This window comes from Porites lutea, chromosome 9, assembly GCF_958299795.1.
Source record: "Porites lutea chromosome 9, jaPorLute2.1, whole genome shotgun sequence".
Classification (NCBI taxonomy): domain Eukaryota; kingdom Metazoa; phylum Cnidaria; class Anthozoa; order Scleractinia; family Poritidae; genus Porites; species Porites lutea.
The window spans coordinates 10,797,918-10,821,270 of NC_133209.1; the positions used below are offsets into that span (position 1 = coordinate 10,797,918).

A 23,353-nucleotide genomic window follows, 5' to 3' on the forward strand; every position below is an offset into this window, starting at 1 on the left:
CTTGTGTAAATTTCATAAGGGGCGACGGCCGACGGGATCTAATGCTGACCTAATTGCAATAACGTTGTCTTAGAAAACTGAAAAAAGAGAAAAGCCAAATGGAAATTAATTAGGCTAATTAAGCCACATTCTCAGGGTGGATTTTTTTACTGGAATTTTTTTCGTCGATTTTCAGTTTTAAACAATAGCAATTTCCAACAGGCTAATTCGACGTCCATATGCGGATGCTGCCAATGCGGTGAATTGACTAGCCTTATTAGACTAATTAATTCCTGTTGGCTTTTTAAAATTTTTTCTATGGAATCGTTTTTGTAATTGGGTGTACCCAGCGGGAACCTCTGCGGAGGACTGAGAGAGAAAGGGCACAATCCGTCAGAAATAGCACGACATTGATCCGCTGTCTGTCAGCCTCATGCTGGCAGCAGAACAACCTTGTTCCCAGGTTCTCTCCCCTGGAGGAAGTTGGCAGCAGAATCGTGCTAAAATAATCGATTTAGCCGTGAATACAAAATTAATCATCTTGGAGCGTTGGATATAGCCTAAACCTTTTGTTACCTTATGCTGATATTCAGCTACTAGCGAATAATATGCCAGGTTGGGGATACTGAGAAGTGGCCATATAGTCAATCAACTGCCTCCCTATGGAGTGGTAGTGATATCCCCGTTATTTCGTCACTCAAACTGTGTTGATGAAATATATTAGGCCCTTCTCCGTTTGGGCTCGTTTTTAGTCAGTAAGTAGATAGCCCCGACCGAGACGCATTCTTTTAGGCAAAACGTGCGTTGTATAAAATTTTTGAGAAAGAAACATAGTCTTTGCGCGGTATGCTTAGATGTAGTAGCTCAGAGAACGCTTCATGTCACGCTATTTCTTACTTTGTAAAATTTGATGTGCTTATCTTTTAACAGAAGAGAATAAGTTGGAGCGAGGAATTTCATTACTTTTACAGCCCGATAGAAAATACCTCTTTCAGGTAAATATGATTTCACGGCATGCATGTGTGCAGTTCACTCATTGTACGTTCATCACTGTGTTCTTCGCTATGTTCGGTACGAATTATAAAGTTTTTCAAACCCTGCATTGCACATCTTGTTGTTTTTTTAAGTGTTGCGTCAAGGAATGGGAAACTTTATCTTTTTTAATTGAGTGGTAAAAAGGTAATATTTGTCCACGCCCAACAATCTCGGCAAAGTTGAGGCGCCTTTATGACAGACAACCAATTGTTAGACCCGTCTTCTTACTACAGTTACGCTTGGCTTAGTTGAGAATCTTCTTGTTTCTTTGTTAGAGAATTTTCTTTTTTCTGCTGCATACAAAAGTGCACCTGCCTTTGCTTTCTTTTTTAATTAGCTGAACTTTGTTTTTACGGGCCGGGACGGCAGTGTTGTTCCTTTAGCTGCTCGCACAGGGTGGGATACATACATTTTCGCTGCGTTGACACGATTCTAAGTGAATTGCTTTTTTTTTATTCAGCGCTGCAGTGGCGATTCCACAGAGCGGTCTTTATACCCTGGATCTTAATGGCGTCACAGGTATAGGTATGCAACTATGATTTCCATATAACGTCAAGTTCCTTTTGTAAAGCATCTGTGTGAAACCATCTGTGTCTGAAGTGTGAAAAGAACAGTTTTCCTCTTGTCTCCTGTCATTTACCGGTTACCGGTCGTTTCGATATAAGTTTTTGCAGTCGAGATGAGGATAGTTTCAGGTCCTTCGCTTAAAGAACGAACAATATTCACCCAAAATGTTTTTTTTGTTTACGCGCAAAGTATAAATCGTTTTCACTGTCACGCAACAAAAAAATAAATTGGAAACCGTCCAGTGGAAGAAGCCAAGAAAATGAAATGTTATAAAAGACTAAGATATAAACAATTTGTACAAGTCTCAGGTCTTTGTGGCGCACAGTTTCTGAGTTATTTGCTGAAACGTGTCACTCACCTTTGTAGAACTTTGTGTGGAGACGCCATACTTGTAACGCTTTGTGCACCAATATGGCCGCCGTAGTCAACCAAAAACATCTGAAGTTCACTTTTTCTATAAAAGGTCTTTCTTTTCACTCGAGAACTAGCATACGTGCACATAAACATGTCTTCTAATAATTGAAATGGTTATATTGCTGAAACTCAAGAGGAGAGACTTTTTTTCAACGAGACAGCATTCCTATTTGTGTCACGTACTGTGAGAACTCGGAAGTTCAAATTGCAGTATATTCAAAACGAAACATGCTACGGGACTGGAAACTTGTGCAAAGATTTATTTTTTATCTTCAACCTAGTGTAAATAAGAATTTATAAAATCTCGCTATCTTGACGTTACAATTTGATGACGTCACTGTGAAAACCATCTGTACTTGGCGGCGGGTAATAAAAATGTATCAGGCGTTCTTTTTTTCCCTCTCTTTTCAAGAGATAAACTGAATCGCGTGATTGCAGTTTAAATTGAAAGGTTTCTTGGTTTTCTACTCATTGCAACTGCTTGTACAAAATTTGTACATTCTTAGCCAAGTTGTGAGAAAACGTTTCCCATATTCCTGAAACAATACCGATGAAAAGAAGCGAACAATAGTCAAGAATACAGGGTGTTCCAAAAGTTCGTTCCTCTACTTTGTAAGTTTGTAGTGTAACTTACGATTGTACTCGTGAAACAAATCATTTATGCAAAAGTTGTTTATTTCAGTCTGATAAAGTATCATGTATTTTTTGCGCCATCTTTTTATTGGAATATTCAATTTTTACATTTTCCCGACAAAGGTGTGCACGCGCGTTGATATTTTCCCGCCAAACATTTGTCGTATTTCGTGTCCTGAATTGCTCACAATCTTTCTTCGGTTTGGTGAATATCATGAAAGATGCACCCTGTTAATGTTAAAAAGCTCAGCTACTTAAAAGCCCAAGCGTCTATGCTTAGATCTACTGGCTTGTCAGTTAAAGAAATTTCCAAAAAGCTGAAAAAATCTGAACGTTGGGTAGTGAAATGTCCGTCAAGAAATGACGGGTTTGAAGACGAGAAAATAACGGGAAGACCGAAAATCCTTAATGAGGCAGCTAAAAGAATTCTGAACAAAGCTAAGTACAAAAGAAACTCGACCAGACAGCTTTCACAACAATTAGCAAGCAAAGGCCATGTTGGGGGGAAAGCACCATCTGGAGGTTTATGAAAAGCGAAGGTTGGAGACCGCTGAGAAGGCAAAAGAAACCTCTGCTCTGCACGGCCAAGCAGCGTGCAGCTCGACTGAAATTTGCAACGCAGTACAAAAACCTCACTGCGGAAGAATGGGGTGATTTTGTCCCAAATATTTGTTTCAGCTTCCCAATCCAAAAAATGATATTGCTTGGGGTTCTCAGGAGAGCCAAGTTCCTCCAGCGTATCGGGTTAAAAAAAGTTCAAAATGGATCATATGGGGCGGAATTACAGGCCGCGGTCTCACTGGGATACATTTTTTACCCACGAACAGACTTTGACTGCCGATTACTACATCAACAACACATTAGAGAAAGAAGTAAAGCCTGTCCTTCACAGTAAAAATGTGAATGAAGCAACAGACAAGCGAAAATTGTTCAGTTCCAATCGCCACATGACGTTCGTCCAAGACGGGGCGCCAGCACAAGCAGCCAAGGCCACCCAAGCATGGTGTAAAAAAAACCTGCCAAATTTTATAGAGAAAAAATGCTGGCCCCCAAATTCCCCAGATATCAACCCTGTGGAGAATCTTTGGAGCATAATGGATGAAGTTGTCTATAAAGACCCAACTCCTAAAGCATGAAGGATCTGAAAAGACGGCTCAAACAAGCCTGGAAGGAAATCCCGCTCTCCACGGTACATGACGTATCCCACTCCATGCCGCAACGGCTTCGGAGCGTGATAACAAACAAAGAAGGGCATGCCGGATACTGACTTTCCGAATATATGTACTCAGTAAAGCAATAAACGTCTAAATATCATGCAGAAGTGTAGTTTCGATCAAAAGTTATGTCGCATGTAATAAGAGAAACGAACTTTTGGGACACCCTGTATACCAGGTCATCGGCTCATAAAAGATACCTGAGAAGGGAAACCAAAGAGTTAAAAGGGGGCTAGAAAGTCGATGATTTTGCTATAAATCAGTAAATACCGTATTTACTAGATTAAACGCCGCCAATGGAAGCAAAATTACTAATAGCAGCCACACCCAGTCAGAAGAATGCAGCATTTGTTCGAGGATTATAAGACAAAATGGAACCTGTGCGGTACTTGGTAATCGGCTATAATTACAAGTCGGCAGACAATTACGATTCTATCTCGGCCAAAAAAGCGAGACCCTGGAACTTGAGACTTGTTTCTGTTTTAAATGAGATTCACTATGATTTACCTTAATTGTTGTCAGTGATTTTAGAAATATCATTTTGAAATACACGTCGCCCTTAAATATGTTTTAATCCTTAATAAATCAACTGGTCAATTCCAGCTATGACCACTGTCAAAAATGTTGATCGTCGCTTTTTGTGCATAAAAAGCTGTGTATTTTATTTATTTGAACTGCTTGCTGCTATGTGTCGGTTTTAATTCTGTAGTAGGCAGGAGTCCGTCGATTTTGTATCATTCATGATTTATTTAGGTAAACTCCCTTTCCATTTAAACTTTTGCTACTTTCCATACGCTTTGACTTCAACTCAGTTGCATTCAACTTCATGTTCTGGCCTTTCCAACCTTTAGATTTTACAGATGCGCCGCAGTATTTAAGCAAAGCTAAGAACGAAGCTGTCGTGGTTGCACCATGGTAGGTTAATATTCTACCGTGACGTATTGGCTTTTAGCCGGCTCGGTTTTAGTGCAAAGGAGGCCGGGGGGGGGAAGAGGTATTCAAACGAAATATTGTCACTCTTCCCTTACAAGTCCATACCCTTACCTTCACTGTATTCTATATACTGAAAAGGCACCTTTGTATTGTATGTTCAGCAAAAACCGCATCTTTTCGCTTAACCTTAATATAGACTTTTATTGGGGAAAAAGCGCCAGTTTCCAGTTCCCTCTGGACTTGTTCACTCAGCCTCCCCACCCTACCCTACAGCTCGGTCACTAGACTAACTGAAGAGTGCGCTGTTAGTAGTCTAGCTAAAAGTCACAGAAAATAGTAAACAGTTGCTTTACTGATAGTATATTCTTAACAATAGCTTGGCTGAACAAGAATCCTGTTCTCTCATTTCCGAAATAATATTTCCTTTCAGCAAGGGGATATTTCCTACCAGTTCAGTAGTAAATACGAACAAATCAGAAAAGTTGTGGTTTTTGTTTAGATCCATAGTTTCAGTTTGTCCCATTTTAATGCCGTCTTTTGTGCTAACTTGTCGTGTTGTCTCGTCAGGAAAATCTGTCCAAACACCAATGTAGCAGATGCCGATCACATACCGGTCTATGGGTCTATATATCCAACTGCCGAAGACATCATCGATGATACAAACCGTGAAAACAACTGTATGTCACTTAAATTATTGTAGTTCATTTTTGTAGATAGAATTTACTTTGTGGGAAGAACTCGCATGTGAGTTCTCTGTATAAGTTGAATGGCATTTTGAAAATAGTTTGATTGTGGGCAATTTGTTATATTGGAAACGAGAAGGGGACTGGAGCCGAAATGTATCCCACAATTCTTTCTGGGAGCGCACCGGTCAGCTATTGGCCGGTTTTTTCCTCAATCCCTAGTAACAGTCCCAGAAGTCATTGCGAAAGACAGCCCAGCGTGGTTTCCTTCTCGTCGAGGAAAGTTGTCGTAAAAAATGTCCATGCGACAATCGCGAAAGGTAGTATGGGATACGATCAATTTACTGTTCCTGACACTGTAGCTGTCGAACCTACTTTTGTTACTTTCCTTCAGCCATCGCAAACATATGTCCATGGCCTCTCGTGCCATTCTCTCAAATTTCTTTGAAGAACAGTGAACTCAAGATCACCCACAATACCTTTCGGGATTGTCGCGTACACTTTTTCCGACAACCTTTCTCGAAATAGCTGCATTAAGTGGTGAATAAATGTGAGGGCATTCTGTGATTACCCTGAGGGAGTAAAATATTGCACAGGCATTTATATGTTAAGCCTCCACTAAAAAAAAAACAAAATGTTTTGGTTCAGCATTTTCGGCACACACAAAATGGATTGGCTAAACGAGCGAACAGTTTTTGTCTAAACATGGAACAGAGTGAGCCCACATGATGTTTTTTGCACATTCGTGCTGCGATTGTGCTGTCTACTGCTTGGTTTCTGATTGGCTGATATTTCTCCCTTGCACTTGCTTTGCTGGCACAGTTCGCTAAACGATCAAACATTTGTTAGTAACGCAAACTGTTCGATAAAATGTTTGATTTCGGTCAAACTCGCTCTTTCAACTCGATATAGGACGAGGATACTTGGTCTTCAAACCTATATTACATACGCGGCCCTGCTATTAAGTAGTCACCTATCAATTTCCCGAAATTTACTTTCCATATTTACTTTAAATTTGACCACTATTCAACGTGCACCGTTATTAAGCGGATGCGGTCACCGTTTGGATTTCCCAAATGGCTAATGTTATCAATGTAAATTGCCTCTGTTAAACGATCAGTTTGCCACATAACAGTCAATGAATAGCGTAGTCTTGGTCACGAAGAACTCCCGTTGGCGCTGAGCAAAGTCAGTGACTTGCTTCACCAAATTAGACCACCATACTGGACTGATTTTTTTTTTGTCTTCATGTTGAGTGATATTTTCAAGATTGCTGATGATTTGCTTGATTGAGAAGACGCTTGCCTTACAAACGACATTACTGTTTCGGTGTTAACTCCACTGAACATCCAAATACGTTTATCATATTTCGCGTTACTGTTGTTGTGAACAAGAACTTGTAAATAGAGTAATCAATTTTGCCCTGCAGGTCAATTTCTGCCACGCTATGGGCTAAATGTTTGGAAAACCTCTATTAAGTGGTCAACCTCAGTGTTTTTTTCCGGCCAAGTTGATAAGCGTTCCTCGTGATTTGTTAAGTTTGCCTATCCGGTAACAGAAAATAGCAGGGCTGGATCAACGGTTCTGACTTAGGGCTGGTCCATTGCAGATGCAACGTTTGTTTCTGTGGTAAATGGTGTTGTCTGGGGGAAGAAGGGGGAAGTGTATTTGAAGTAAGAAGGGAAGCGTAGGGACGTATATGAACAATACATGAAGCTACAGTTAGTGGTTTCTATTTTTTTCTAGGTGATAGGGCAAAACTGAAACACTTGCTCTTTGATGCAAATTTAACCATGGAGGCAGCTGCTAAGCACTGGGAAACTAAGTGAGTTTAGTGACTCCAGTCACCTGTTAACAACACCTTGTAGCTGATTGGTTCACCAGGGTAGATAGGGAGTTCCCAAGGCAGCGACTCATATAAATGACCATGTGTGCCTTAAGCGCACTTCCCTGTTACAATGGAACCTCGATTTAACGAAGTGCCAAGGGAGTGGGAAAATTTGTTCGTTATATCGAAAACCTCGATTTAACGAATTTTTGGGAAAACAAGCAAAATGTTCGTTAAATCGGTGTATAGTTAATGATTAATTTCTAAAGCCCAGTATTTCCGGGTCTGAACAATTTCTGTAATAAAGATCTGTATACAAAGCTATTGTCCCAGTTCAGAGCTGTACATAGCTACCGCACTAGAAACACAGGAAAAACTACTGTACACATAAATTTTATCCCCGTTGTTCTGTTTCGCATTCATCTTTAGCTATCTTTCGGTCACATGTTTGACATTTATTCGTTATATCGAGTTATATTTTACGTTCGCGTTTCTGGATTATGTTCGTTATAACGAGGATCTCGTTAAATCGAGGTTCCACTGTAACATTAAATGCTCTTCAATACAGTGTATTTTGTCTTAAGAAAATAAGAACCTATTACGAAGTGGAGGAGGGTCTTAACGGCCAAAACGTTTAAGGGAAAGCATAAAACCTTAACAGGGACTTCCAGAGTAGTAGGGGTTGGGGGGCAAAGCTAATAAACCCTCAATGAGGAAGTATGGATATCCCCTGTATCACAGTACAGATTTTAAAATATTCTGCTGTTTGCAGGGATGGAATAGAAGATATATTTGTGGCAGCGCATGGAGGAATCATGAGGTGGCTAAATTCCAGGTATGTTCTTGGATAAGAATTGGGCTTGTCTGGAAATTACTTAACTGTTGCAGCTTATATTGTTAAATGCCAGTCAGTCAGAATTCTGTCCTCCCTTAGTAGTTAGTCAGTACACACGGACAAAAACAGACGGAAGACTGACGAACAGGAGATTATACAGAAACAAGGACATTGCATAAGAGAATTCCCTTGTGCACTGGTACATCAAGATACAACCTCAAGACATCACCGCATTCGTTGAGAGAATGATGGGAGATGTTAAGATCATGCCGGGTTGTACCATCTAGTCTGCGAGCAAGCTGTCCGTTTTGGGGATATCGTTAGGAGTCACAGCAGCTCACTCGCGCGTTGTCGCGTGTCTTCGCTCGCCATCCGAAATGGGGGGCTTGCTTGCAGGCTAAATACAGTCTCCTGTATTGTTTTTTATTACAAGCCAGGATTACTTACGTTGTGCTTCCATTAGTACAGCAAAGTTGTGAGAACGGATGAGAGCCGGTCCAACAGCCTCAACATATCGAAAGCAATAGCCAAAATATGTTGTGATAATGTTGTGACAAAAGTTGTACGGGTTTAAAATCTGCACAACATCACGATCTCTCAACAGTGTTCTATGGGGAAGAGGGGGTGTCAAACAGAATGTGAGAATGTTATGACTATTCTCCTCTTCAGAAACAGGAGACTGGTACGAGTTTACTTTCGCAAAGACTTTTGGGACTGTTACTAGGGACAGAGAAAAAAATTGGCTAATAGCTGATTGGCGCGTCTCCAGAAATGATCCCACAAACAATTGCGGGACACATTTCGTCTCTAGTTCACTTTTCGTTTTTCGTTCCTTAAGTGGCGAAGTGAAAGATTGCATCTGTAACTTGAATTTGCATGTAATTTTGATTCCACTGTTACATCAGATATTACACCAGGAGCCTATAATAACAGCTTTTAATTAGAAATCATGAATTGTACCAAACGACTTTTGTTGTCTATGTTATCTTTACAGCGATATTCCATTGCCACGATATTACACTAAAGAACGTTTTTACAGACAGGCAGTTCAGTATGCAGACAAAGCTGATGGCGTGGACAAAACAATCATTGTTTTCTCTGCTCCTTACAGAGCACATGGTAAGAAAACATACCAAATCGTACGTTGGGAATGCAAAAAACATTTCTAGTTGTTCCACCGTAGAATCTGAAGTTATTAAAAATACTTTTGCTGGTTGTGTAGGAGGGAAATGACAGTAAAAGTATACGTTTATATTTTCCAAATTCGTGAAGAATCCAGAAGGTTTTAGTACAGGGTTTGTACAGGTCATGGAAAACTGGGAAAATCATGGAATGTAAGAATTTTATTTTGCAGGCCTGAAAAGTCCTGGAATTTACTTGTCGGTCATGGAAAATCATGGAAAACTGTAAAAAGTTTTGTCTGGTGGATTAATTAGTTACTGCAGATGACAAAGCAAAGACGATGTGAGATAGAGAGAAGATATTAAACGGCGCGAACGACACACATTTTGATGGTCACCAGAGTTTTTCTGTTGAACTGTTGAAACTGTTCAAAAAATACCTTCAAACAAGAATAGTTTTGAAAAGAGACAGCGTAACCTATAAGGTCATAGAAAGCCTTGAAAAGGTCATGGAAAAGTTCATCGAAAGTCTTGGAATTTATAGAGCTGAAAAGGGTACAAACTCTGTGGTACCTGGTTTGTTTTGTCGTTAGCACGGTTTGATCTAGTGTCCGGAGATTTGAAGTGAATACTTCATATCTGAATGAATGTTCTCGGATTTAGTGGCGGATGTTTGCCTGCATTTTTTAATCCAGAAAAACATTTTTTAATCCAGAAAAATCTCGTATAGTGTTTACAAAGAGCCAGCGCGCGAAGTGTTTCTTATCCTTACTTACAGGGACACCACGACAACTTGGGGATAGAACTGAAGGTCCGTGGAAATCGCTTATCCACACAATTCATAAGAGATAAGAGCACATCGCCGAGCCTACGTCTCGTACTCTTAGATTAGAATCACGTGTTCCTTTACTTTCCCTTTGAATTTTGAAATGAGAGTAGCTTGGGACCAGGCTCCTCTCCTTAGTGGAGAAAGTGGGGAACGCGCAGCTCTTCCCCCTCCCCAGTCCCTCGCTGGGCTCGCTTTGCTCGCCAATTTTTTTGCGCGCCTTTTTTCCCCTCGGAGGAGCCCGGTTCCAGCTTGGTCTGAATATGAGAGGTCGGGGGATAAATGTAGTAGACGAGGCCAAAAGTTTTATGTTGCTGTCTAGTAACATGATGATTATGGAATAACCTAAATAGAGATCGAGGGAAATATGAAATAGTTTTTTAAGCTTTTCTGTGTTGCTGTGAAACACAAACCCACCAGCATTACCGAACTCCTTCTGACAGCAGTGTTTCTCATTAGGGTTTTACTTTTGTGTTGTAGTTTACCAAAGTGGTGTCAGCGAATCTGTCACGATAACCGCAAGTGCTCCCATCATTATTTCAGACGACAACAACAACACAGTTGTAGCTGCAGGTGAGTTGGACTGAAGCTTCGAATGTTATGGGTCGGGTGAGAGCGTGATATGCTTCTAACCCAGTACGAGTTGAGTGAGTGCGTCTGAGAGTTCGAGTTGAAGGGTCCCTCTGATTTAGGTAATTTTTTTTCTTGCTGTCAACTGGACAATACCATAAAGTTGACACCGTTCTACAGATAAAATGGCCTTAAAAAATAATGTCACAGTCAAGCCTGCTTATTGAGAAAATGTCGGTGGAGCCTAAACCATTCTCAATCCTTCACAACAAAAACACTGAGCGGAACCATTGCAGCCGTCTGTCTACAGTGTTGATAAAATGATGCGTGAACTCATTAACAATTATTGAATGAGGCTGAGTAGGATGTGAAGAATTATGCAGATCGAGGAAAGTGTTATCCGGCTACGGAAATTGTTTGCTGTTAACAGCGTCAAGAGGGCTTACAACTCAGTCTAGAACAACTTTTGTCTTTCCTTAAAAATGCACACCCTACAATTTTGAAGCTTCGTTTTAGTTTCTTAAAATGTGATCGGCTAAGTAAGATGCCCACGTGACTATTTTGTTCTGCTGGGATACTGCGCTTCTCGATTGGCGCTGGCCATATACAACGTAGATTTGAATGCCTTCACTTTCATAAAGAAACATGAAAGATAACGTTGTTAACGTTGTCGGATTCATACATTAACAATGGCGTGAGCATCTCAGTGCCATCTGTCGTTTCCCTTGATGCATGCCTAACCTGTCTATTATTCTAAAGATTACTTGAGCTGATGCATTTTAACATAGGATGACTTTGCAAATCTGGTACCTTATCTTGTCTCTTCCAAAACTATAACTACAAGAAGGCTTTGGAATATACAACTGATTTATTTTCCTATCTCTTGAGTAAGGTTTATTATTAAGTCATAAACTAAATTAGAAAGTTTATCCTTTGCATAAAATTTTTCCTTTCTTTTTAAAAGAAAGTAGTATTTATATTATTCTCAAGTACTAGACAAAGCAATACTTAATAACAACTAGACACATTCGCATAATTTGTTACTTCATGTAATATTGATAATGGTGTTACGATGACGCCGAAACGTTGACTTTTTACACTCTTATTTACTTGATCATTTCTTCATTTTCATTTCATTTCCGCAGTTCATATATGATTTATTTCATATATCATTAACAATAAATCACTGTTGACCAAAAACGAGATATGTTTCCAGTTTATTGTTTGACAAACCAAGTGTATACAGTACATCGAATAATTTCTGTCGTTGGCTTTTTTGTGTATAACTGAATTCTTCCTTTGTTAACAGTGGTTGGAATGCGCGTAAAAGAGAAAACGTTTAAAGAAGAGTTATTCAAGGCTGTTAATGGAATGGTAAGAGACGCAGTTTACCAAGAACAAAACAGGGCTCGCAAATTTTGGCGAGCTTCATAATATTGCGGCCTTGGAACGTATAACTTACTGTAATTCATGTAAAGACTTTGGCATCTGTTGTTTCTGTTGTGTTATTTTAACCTTCCTTTAATGTTTTAAGCGGTTATTTTTATGTTTCTCCTAATTTAACGAGCATTTTTTAATTTCCTAATTTGGCTGAATTTCGTGACATAGTCGAGATCGAGCGCTTTGCGTAACGAGCTGCCCTCTTGCATGAGTGTGAAAACTACTTAGGGGGGTGGGAGGGGCTTGGGAGGGAGCGAGAAAGGTAGAGCTGTAATCCCCGACGCGCGCCCCCTCAGTACATTTGAAAATAAAGATGGCCTCCATTAACGGTAAGACGCGCTATATCTTGACGATCTCACGAAAAAATAGGGGACTGTGAACAGTCTATCAGCGATTGGTGAAAGTCAAGAATGGTCATGATATTTGATTCGTATGGCGCGTTGGTGATCAATCGCGGCAACCGTATTTTGATTGTGTTCCATTTTAAAATAATGTTGCAGTAAGCATGAATTGTCTACAATAATTAGGCGAATGTTGCGAACCTTGCCCATTAACATTTGATCTAAAGTATTATTCAATTTTTTTGTGTATTATCTCTACATTATTATTCTATATGATTGGATTACCATAACAGATACCCTAAGCATGAACTTAGCACAATCAACATGTTGTACTCCTTTAAAAAAAATGTCATAGTATCCCCCTCCCTCCCCATAACGGCCACCTCCTTCTGTCCCCAAGGTGGCCGTTGTGGGGGACTGTCGTTGTGGGGAGGTTCGAAGAGGTTTCTCAAAATGAACTTAGTAGAAGTTAGGCAATATTTGTGAAGTGTTGGCCCCAGCTGGCAGTGGCGGCGTGGCTGAGCAGTTCAGTAGAGCGCTGGACTTGCAATTCGGAGGCCCTGAGTTCAAGCCCCCCCCCCCCCCCCCCCCCACAGACCCCCTTAAGGCCACTCTTGGAAAATAGCCAATATAGGTTTGCCTCCGGCCAGTTACTTGAAGTTGGGATTCATAACAATGCTAAGTTTGATTTAAATTGTTTGTTTCAGTCATTTGTTCAGCCCCACTAGCATTATTGCTGTCAATATTGCTAATATATAGATTTAGCCAGGGCTAAAAGCGAAGCTCTCAACAATAAACTTGTATTCCACAAATCAGTAAACTTTAGAGCACATTCATATGACTTTTGAGGGAGGGGCTAAGCGATTTTAATTTAGAGAAAAATAATTTGCAAACTGTCCAAGAGTGAACCAAATCTGACATCGAGTTGATAGCCTTATATGTACACCCAAAAAATAGCAATCATCTTCGATCACATTTAAGAGCCATAATGGCTCTTGATCACAGTAGATTAGGCCTGGAAAACAAATTCTTGGGAAACAAATCAGGCCGAATTTTTTGCGTTCGACAAGTTTGCTTTACAAAATCTGGGGGCGTGTAAACCAACCTATTATACTTTTTATACATCACATCTGAGGTGAAACAGTACTATGAGGCGCTGTTTTTATCATACAGTCCTCGGACAGCAGTATTTCACAATTTTGAAATACAAATTGCACTCATTCAATATTCAGGACGATCGAAGCACGCGTGGGCTTTTAGCGAAACCGCTAAAAAAAATTCATAAATCACCTATACGGCCAGCCGGTTGCGAGCTATGGAGTGTTTGAATGAATATTAATAGAGTTACGCTTCAATATAATAGGGAGTTTATTTTTTATTTGGTGGTTTTATAACGACGTGCAATCTTCAAAAGCGTTTGTACGCGCGGCGTTTTAAGTACTCCTGCAAGCGATGTTCATGAGCGACCGAAAACAAACGGCATAGCGATTAAAATTGCAAGAGAGACTACTGAAAATCCATAAAAGAAATATAATTCGGTGAAACATATACAGAGACAACAATTTTCATTCACGAAGTCAAGTATTTAAGTGTCTCTAAAAATTCAGAGTCTTCAAGCTTAAAGCATAACTTTATGTTTTAAGCCGGCTTCCCGGTGTTTTCTTTTTTCAAAGATGAACTCGAGCCAAGAAAATCGCTCAAAAGTTTTATTTTACAGCCAGAATTTTAACTAAATATTCTTTGTAACGTCTTCTTTCTATTTGCGGTGAGAAAATGTCTAAAGGCTTTTTAAAATTCTGTAAACTTATATCAAGCCTGATCTCGGTCAGATCATTGTCTCAAATCTTACAAACGCGCATAAGCTAAATTGACCTCGATGGGTGGACACCTGAGCCCGCGATACAAAATATCAGTTTTCCTGTGCTCCCAAACTTGCAAGAAAGTGTGGGATTTAACATTGGTATGCCTGTGGTGCGGACGGACGGTCGTTCGTTCGTTCGGTGTACGGTCACGTGATTACCAAATTTTCTGGGATGGGTAGATTTACCCATGGTGCTCCGCTGGCCCGCGCTTCGCGCACGAGAGCTCCGCTATAAATACTATATTCTATAATATTTATTTACTTAGTTGTTCAGCCGTTTGTTATAATATGTCAGGTCGTTAATTTCTTTTCTCTAGTTTTTCAACGAGGTTTTGAATTCCTACTTTAACGTTATTTCTTTCTAACGAAACCTTGAAAATGATATGGTAGCGCGCAAAAAATAATAGAACGTTGACAACAGGCAGTTATCAAAAGACAGAACTTAGATCAACTTAGAACGGCTGGTTCTGGTTTGTAAAGGAAATTAAGGCTTTTCTAGATCACTCCCGAGCATACTATTTAGGACAAGACTGATCTGACTGCACAGTTCTGATAAGTGAGTGGAATTGTCTTTATGACCAGACTGATCTGACCTGCCAATTCTAGCTGGTTCTAAAAAAAGTAGTTTTATGAACTGAGTTGGTGAAGTATATTACCAACTGCAAAGGAATTCCAAAGCTGACATTTCCAGTGCGTGCTCTTCGGCAGAGCGCTGCAAGAGATTGTGGGTTTTGTGTGCGTTTGTATTTCGAATTGTGGCTAGTTTTTGTTCCCAATTTTTAACACGTACATTTATGCTTTCGTTTTTCTTTTTTACAGGAGAACTGCAACATCTCTATGGTAAGTGTTTCAACTCTCAGTTTGTGAGAGAAAATCGCATTATCTTATTTGTAATAGCATATGCAATCGCTGTTTTTCGAACTTCTGATTATTCGAACTAAAGCCGTTTCCTAGAGGGTCTGAATGGGGGTCCACTTGTCGGTTGTCGGTTAAAATTCAGTTAGTTTGTCGGTAGGCGGTTAAAATTTTCGATCTTTGTCGGTTGTCGGTAAATCTCAGTTAATAAGTTAAAACATTAATTAACAATGAACGAATGAGGCTGAGTATTTTATGAAGAATTATGGAGATCGAGGAGGCCGAGGCGGATATCACCCTCCGAGATCTCCATAATTCTTCATATGATACGAAAGCCGAATACAATAATTGTTTTATTATTCATTCAAAATAATTCCTAGTTCAAAAACATGGCTAAAACATGCTTACCTCCATCTATCCATCGATTTCAAGCTCATCTTCGATAGTGCACATTTAGGGTTGTTCAGCTCCGCAAATGTTCTCCAAATAGCAGATGTCACCCTTCGAGTTGTCTTCTTGCTGTTCTTGCCATGTTTTTAGCTATTTTTCGCCTAGTTCTTAGTTTTGAAACGAGTGAAATGTCCGCCATTTTTCAAGTTCACAACCAACCAACTCAACGTCGTCCCCAGGTCTTCTCGGTTAACGGTGCATTAACCTGCAAGAACGCTGCATTTTTGACGTCGTTTCGTCGCTAAACACAAAATTCTTCCAAATTTGGTCATCAGTAACTGGTTATGATGAATTAAACGTGTGCTTTTAGCCAATCAGAATCGGGGAAAATTTTGAATGAATAATAATATTTGTTATGTATTTCACTCAGTTTCAAAGCTTTCATCCCTATAGAACGTGTAAAACTGATGCATCATTTGATTGATCGTTTATTTCACCTTTGTTTTCCAATATAGTACCGATACAATCACCAAAGCTTTTATTGCAAATGTGAACTTGGCTTCCCTGTTGATTACAGGGCACTACATAATAAAAAGAAATGAAGGGAGGTTTATTGGACACGGAGGGAAACGCCAACTCTAGCCTCATGGATACGTAAATTATTTTTGGCGAAACTTAAAAAAACTGCAAGGGGTTGCAGGCTGCACATCTATACCGGTGTGCCAGTGAAACCGTGTGCAGGTAATGTGTAGGAATCGTTGGGTTGCTCTGTCAAAATTTTCGTACGCTCCGCATACTATGTCAATGCCCTCGTTATGCGGTATATTTGTAAAAAGACTTGTGATGTCAGTCGAAACGACAAATGTTCGGTTTTTCACCTTTGTCGGTGGTAACTTCCTAGAAAGATAGATATGCTCTTCTTTCTGAAAAAAAGATAATGTCGGTCCATGTCGGTAGTCGGTTGATATTTTTCCTGTCAGTAGTCGGTAATTTTTTTCCCGTTTTGTAGGTAGTCAGTAATATTTTTCGCCCTTTGTTCCTAGTCGGTTACGTTTCAAATGACAACAACAATAAACAACGCTTGTGGTGATTTTCAGTAAGTTCCGAATTTATACATGGCAGTGAGAATCAACATTGTTTTACTCTATTTGTTTTTAGTTTAAGATCCATAATTTTTGTATTTGTGTTTCAGGAACGTTACTGTCGTTTTATCGACGATGATGGCTTTGTGGTGGCGTCAAATGTCGATGGTGGATCTGAGGTATAAATGACAAAGTCACGGCCTACAAACAAAACAAGAGTTTTAGTTTCCAGAACAGCGGCGAAAAAGTCACTTAAAAAGTGATCTCCTGTTCTTTGAAACTTCAGCCCGATTACTCCAACTCGCTAACTTTGTCACGATTGTAAGGGAAATTGCCTGCAGGAGCTGAATTCCTATTCAAGTACAGCAGGAGAAAGGGAAATCCATCGTCGTGTGTTGAAATTTCAGGTCTTGGTGAAAGGGAGCGACGAGGAAATGTACCAAAAAGTGTAATATACTTGCAAGTTTGTTGTTCTAATCTAAACCTTATTGCTTTTTTGACGTTCTCGTTGCTGTCGCCGTCATGGCCTCGTAGCATCTTAAACTCCGTAATTACAACATTCAGCTCTTTAGGGAACAGCCATTTTTATTGATTAGCGAGTTTAATTTACGTTAATAAGTCTAGTGTAGTTTACACGAAAATTTAAGAGACTCCCGACTCGCCGCAATAATAATGATACATGTATATTCTACGGAGCAAGATAAGAAATTCCTTTTTTGTGGGAAGCACATTGACAATTTTTTCAGCTTAGTTTGTATTTTGTGCCAACCGACAATTATGCAGTAGAAACTGAATACAATGGAAAATCAGTTTTCTTTTTGTTTTAACATCAGGTTGGTAAGTTCTTGGGCGCGCTTGAAGGAGGAGGAACCGTCATGAGAACATTAATCAACACATCTCAGTTTGAAAAGTTAGTCTTGTTTTGCTTTTTATGGTAAATTTTATTGATTTAAAAAAGCAGCTTGGGGATTTAACATCTTAAATGGACTTTTCCACGGTTTTTTCAACTATGGACATGGATCAGTTAAAGAAAAGCCGTCGAGTCGACACCACTGGACAGAGTGCCATTAGTAAAATTGTCTAGTTTGAAATAGCTTCGTCTTAAGTGAGCGAAGATCGATATTATAGCTTCGCGAAATTGCGAAAATTTACAGACGTTTGTATGGTGGGTGGCGGGCAAGTTTGTGCCCCCCCCCCCCCCCCCCCCCCACCGACACAAACGTCTGCAAAATTTAGCGACTCTGAAGAGTTATATCTTTGTCAGTTTTCTACAAATCACTTTTCACTCATTTTAAGGCACTATTTCCAGCTGAGGCGACGGATTTTCCCTCAGTTGTCTATGTCAAAAGTCGAAGGTTGAGAACGGCAACAAATCTATAAAGCTACAGCTAATTGTTAAACTGCAGAACAGAGAGTTAAAATTCAGAACAGTGTCATGGTTAGTGTACTTAAAGACAGCTTGACCGGCCTGTCAGCCTCTAGCTGGATTTTTTTTCTAGGAAGTCCGAAGCTTGTCGGTCGTGCTTATATGTAGCATGTAGCAGTCGCCGTCCGCCAGTCAGTTGAAGGACTGCACTCCATTGTGTGTAAGGCGACTAAGGCTGGGACCGACACTAAGTTTCGTCTCACAGAGGTTTCCCCTTAATAGATTAATTCCACTAGACGTGTCCGTTGTAGGGAGCTGTGCGTCTTATAGAGGTATCCCTCGTTAGCAGAGAGTTAGCTAGCTATAGCAGTACACTTCTACTCAGAGATAATTATTCATGCAGGGCTGGGATTTTCTTATTTTATGCAGGTTAACTTTTACTAGTACACAAGAAGAGTGCAAAAAACCAGAGGGAAACACTTCAAATGCCAGGACACTTTTGAATGTAAGGCCAAACAAAGAGATGAAACAAATAATTGCAAAATAATACTTATAAGTGAAAAGCTGTTACTCAAGAGCTAACCATAAGCTCAGTTTTTGATTATAGGAGTTTCGATTTGTGGCTTTAAGTTAGTTCCTTGAGATTTCGTACAAGAGCTCAAAATTAAAACCACCTTCCAATGCTTGAATTTAATTATAGAACAACAGAAAAGCGCTGCTCCCAAGCTTTCGTTTAAATGATCGCGTTGTAGGATTTGATCCACAAACTCCAAAGTCAGAGCTATCTTGTACAGTACTACATGCAATCACTGCTCATTGTTGCTTTCGTTTGAATGATCGGAATACCTTACCAAAAGCTCGTTATACAAATGCTTCAGACCAGACTGTTAACACAGAGTGCCAGGTAAACACGGAAAATAGTCTTCCCTTTCTTGGTATTTGCTGGTACAGCTGCTTCATTTATCGCTAAGATTTCTCAATTTGGCGGACCCGACTATCTCGGAGCCTGCATGTAACAGGTTAGAAACTGTCGCGAAACGAGATGCCATATTGACTCCCGTTCCCAAACAGTACAGAGCCTTGAAAAACTCCGAGTTATGAAAGCCAATCAAAACTCGCGAAAACTGCTAACTACCGATAGTCACCTGTAACATTTTTGTCCTTTGCGCGGAAAAACGACATCGTGGTAAATGGTACGTGGGGAAGACAAAACGCAAGGCTCGTGTCACCCCTAGTACTCCTTCAAAAGCCGTCGAAGTAAATTTTAGATTTCAGGGGAGCTTGAAAAGCTCTTGAAAAGAAAGTGCTTGAAAACTCCTCGAAAAAACAAGCACAAACCCTGTATCAGCGGCTTTCCTGGAAACGGACATACTTTTGTGCACGTGGTTTTCCTGGTGTGTGGTAACTTTTGGTATACTGACCTCTTTGTTTTCTGATTTGTGTAGCCTCTCTTTGCGGTGACATCATACGTTCAGTTCTGGACGCAGACTGTGTTCTTGTAAGCAACTCAGTATTTTACTCGAAATTGGGTTGAACTTGCGATTGATCAGACTTTATTGTCACGATGCAGAGCTCTGTCCGTTCGACAGCGTAATAAGCAACGCAGCCTTGTAATAGCCAATGAAAAAATGTTGGCCTTCACAAAACAGTCACACAGTGTGATTTGACACGGGCGAGTGGGAAAAAATGGGTGGAAGTCAAATTGCCCGCCAAAATTCTTCGCAGCTTTGCCGCCAGCCTTGCGTGGTGACTCCGCCAATAAGAAAGAACCCCTGGTATAACAATCCCGCAATCTTCGCTGGCTAACATAGTAGTAGTATCCGCTGAAAGAAACAGATAAAAGTGAATTATCTGAATACTGATGTAACATTTAGTGTTTTTATGTTTGCAGGTCGCTGGCGCAGTTCAATATTTACAGTCTCTTTTCTCGTAGCGGTGTAGGTTAGTTGTTTTTTTTAATTCAATAAGTTTGCGGTTTGATATATTTGTGGATCTTAAGGCCCGTTTAATACCCTATATTACACTCTGTTTGACCCCAATTTGCGCACGTTATTGTTGTCAAATGCTTTTGGGAATGTGCAGTCCTCCCTGAAGACTTACGCCTGCGTAGCAGGCCCTGGTTTTTTGAGGGCCAAGGGGGGAGAGGAAAGGGAAGGTACTCAAGAATGACTGTTCCTAAGATTAAAAAAAAAGGTACTTTTGTTTCCCGGGGAACAAGCGATGGCGCTGTGGTGAGAGCACTCGCTTCCCACCAATGAGGTCCGAGTGCAAATCCCGGCTTCGACGTCATATGTGGGTTGAGTTTGTTGTTGGTTCTCTCCTTTGCTCCAAGAGGTTTTTCTCCGGGTACTCCGTTTTTCGACTCTCCTCAAAGACCAACATTGTCAAATTCCAATTCGACCAGGAATCAGGTAGACGAAGAGCTACTTTGCGGATGTGCTAACTCCAAATCTTTACTTATTTATTTAAGGTCGACAAGGGACCAGTTATTGCAGTGATTGTTTTTACTTTTATAGCCCTCGAAGAAAAAAGTCAATGTGTATGTTGTAGTTAATTTTTATCTCAGGTAATTTTTCTTTTTCTTTTGTTTTTGGGTATGGTGAAGATGGTATGAAGATTAGGTAGAATAGAATAGGTATGAAGATTAAAAAATTAACTACAACATAAATAACATTGAGCTCATGTCGTCAACATTCGCGGACAACAGTTCACTGTTACCCTCTGACGTCATAGATTTTGCAATGTTGCCCCCTCAGAGACTTGGCGGGAAAAAGTTTTTAAATAAAATCATGGGACTTCCAAGTAACCAATAAGAGTGCATTGTTAAGGGAAAGATTCTAGCTAAATAACAATGAAACACATTCTTTCATTCGCAGCCATGGCTGAAGGGCAACAGCAACAGGACATGATCCCATGCTCTCAAGAACTTCAATTTTATAAAGGACATTGGAGACAAGAAAGGGAAGGTACAGTAGCTTGTGAGCTGTTTTTTGAAGAGAGAGAGAAGCCACTGACCAAACGTTGATTGCGGTCGGCAGGGATTCCGCATTAAATAAGGACGCTTACGCTATCGTTTGTAAACAAGCTCTGCATGCCGAATCTATGCCGAATAATTTATTTGCTTCGTCATGTTGTTCGAATAACACCATTGAGAATAAAACAATGGCAAAAAAACTGTAAGCTGTGTGATCTCTAACGGTTTTATGGCCTCATCAGTCATTGTCTCGATTTAGTTAAACCCTAAAACTGAACCTATGCCGGTATCCATAACAATCATCTTTCCATAGCAATTACGTTGATTATGTAGAAGATCGATCCTTTAAGGCACTCGTCTTGTCGTTGTGTTTATTATTTTTTTCCCTGCAAATAAAGTATATATACCATGGCGCCAGTCTTCGTTCGCGGTCCCTGCTGTGTTTTCCCGTTCCTCCTTGTTCTGCATCATCCTTTTCTTTTACGTCAGGAAATATTTATAAGATACGTTTCTGTATGCAGGGTTTGTTATGAATTCTAGCGTCACTAAAGATTTCTTATGTTATGACAACTTCAACCGGTTATTTAACTCTCTTCTTTTCAGATACGGTTAAGTGTCAAGTTAACCCTGGTTGCTTATGGTAAGAACGATCATGGATTAGCGTATTGGTTTACAACAACAGCTTTTATTTTTGAATTGAATGAATGCTGGTCTTTGATTTTTCGCATTCCGGCTGCGTTATTACTATATTTTATAGTCTTATCAGAGAACATTGATAAGCTTTTTTTATACTTCTTTTTGAGTGGTGACACTCTGGCTTGAGTTTCATCCCTAAAATAAGTTGCTAGAGCCCGGTGGGAGCAAGACAGCAACATGGCCGTAGGTTAAGACCCTGGCGCCCCAGTCACCACAAGCTGGACTTGGTTTTTAGTGGTCCCAGTTTAGCTCCACGACCTACCTGCTGTGCGTCAATAAACTACTGGATTTGATCGTTTGAATTATTTATAGTTACTTGCCTTAGTGTGCCTGTAAACTAGCTAAAAGAATTAAGTACAGTTCCAGCGTACACAAAAGCATTTACAATTTTACACTTTACTAGACACCAGGGACTACAATTGTTCGCACTTAAATGGGAGTGTGAAAATTCTGACTTTTTTGTCTCTCTCTCGTTTTTCAGGAGGTTATATTTAGCACCTGTTACTGGGACCAATCTTCGACTGGTAGTAGAAAGCCGCAATAATTCTTGGTGTACATGTAATGGTGATACACGGCTGACAACAAAACCGATAGATTGTATCTTTCAAAAGTGCTTTTCATAAATTTTTACCCTGGGTTTCAGAGATGTTTTGTAACTTAATTCCGGAAAGTTCGGTCGAAGCGCCCAGGAAAATAAATCCGTCTCGGGAGCTTTGTCAAACCGTGAGCACGGTTTAATTATTTCATCCCAGGTATATAAATCCGATAACGGACCTCAGAAGCCAGGTAAACAAACGCTACAATTGAAGGTGTTTTCTTAGTCAAGAATCCGCGATTATTTTAAGAACAGCTTGAACGGACCAACAACATTTTGTGCAACTTTGTCCAACATTCTAGATCCGATGCTCTGCTACCTAGATCAGGTCTAAAGGAGTTAATAATTTACGGCCCGTTTATACAGGGCTAACACTGTTCAAGTTTTTGTTGATTTTGGACCAAAATGCTGTAGCTGTTAGAATACCTTGTTGGACAATGTTGGATGTTGTGGATGATGTTAGATCAAGTTTAAATGAGTTAAACATCGATTCAAGCACCATTTAGAGTTGTTAGATGACGTAGGAACAACATGCTGAATACGATTAACTGGATGTTTAGGGTGCCGAATTGGGTTTCTTGGCGGATTTGTCTTATTAAAGACCGGGGTTCGGGATGCGGAATTCGGGATTCGGAATTCGAGATTTTAAACAGTATGCACGGGATGACGCGATTGAAGAACTTCATTAGGGACCGTCAATTTTGAAAGTTTAGTTTTTGAAACCGAAGTCACCTAAGTTAATGGCTGCACCATCGCGCTCCATACACAGAAGTAGTGCGCAATAGTGGCCGCTCTTAAAACCCCTGGGGACTTGTTGATAGAAAGATATCTAACTTGGACCGCAATTGAAGACGATAAGTGGACCTTCGAGCAGAGCCCTGCTCATGATCGGTTGACAACGTTTAGGGACTCGGAGTTGAGTAGATTGAAAATAGCGTTGCTGACGAGGTTTTGTTAAACACCGCATAAACACTGTTCTAATAACCGTCTCTATATATGCATATAGAGGACGTTTAGATGTTATCGGAAAGCGTTCATTTATTGTTAGGATTAGGAAATCATCGTTCCTTCAGGGTGTTCATTGGGCATTGGAGATCGGAGAATCCGTTTACTAC

General features: G+C 40.1%; 1 protein-coding gene across 1 annotated transcript in view; it reads left to right on the forward strand.

Moving 5' to 3' along the window:
- LOC140948886 (voltage-dependent calcium channel subunit alpha-2/delta-3-like) overlaps positions 1-22,744 on the forward strand; it is a 39,285-nt gene extending 16,541 nt beyond the window's left edge. The window contains exons 14-32 of the mRNA XM_073398153.1: positions 910-974; positions 1,475-1,539; positions 4,694-4,757; positions 5,343-5,452; positions 7,205-7,283; positions 8,059-8,121; positions 9,116-9,240; positions 10,549-10,641; positions 11,948-12,012; positions 15,100-15,120; positions 16,718-16,786; positions 17,441-17,517; positions 18,403-18,478; positions 19,419-19,471; positions 19,865-19,914; positions 20,850-20,939; positions 21,551-21,587; positions 22,125-22,201; positions 22,605-22,744. Of these exons, the coding sequence (XP_073254254.1) occupies positions 910-974; positions 1,475-1,539; positions 4,694-4,757; positions 5,343-5,452; positions 7,205-7,283; positions 8,059-8,121; positions 9,116-9,240; positions 10,549-10,641; positions 11,948-12,012; positions 15,100-15,120; positions 16,718-16,786; positions 17,441-17,517; positions 18,403-18,478; positions 19,419-19,471; positions 19,865-19,914; positions 20,850-20,939; positions 21,551-21,587; positions 22,125-22,201; positions 22,605-22,744 (1,419 nt within the window). The remainder of the gene's footprint in view (positions 1-909; positions 975-1,474; positions 1,540-4,693; positions 4,758-5,342; positions 5,453-7,204; positions 7,284-8,058; positions 8,122-9,115; positions 9,241-10,548; positions 10,642-11,947; positions 12,013-15,099; positions 15,121-16,717; positions 16,787-17,440; positions 17,518-18,402; positions 18,479-19,418; positions 19,472-19,864; positions 19,915-20,849; positions 20,940-21,550; positions 21,588-22,124; positions 22,202-22,604) is intronic.
- The last annotated feature ends 609 nt before the right edge of the window (positions 22,745-23,353 follow it).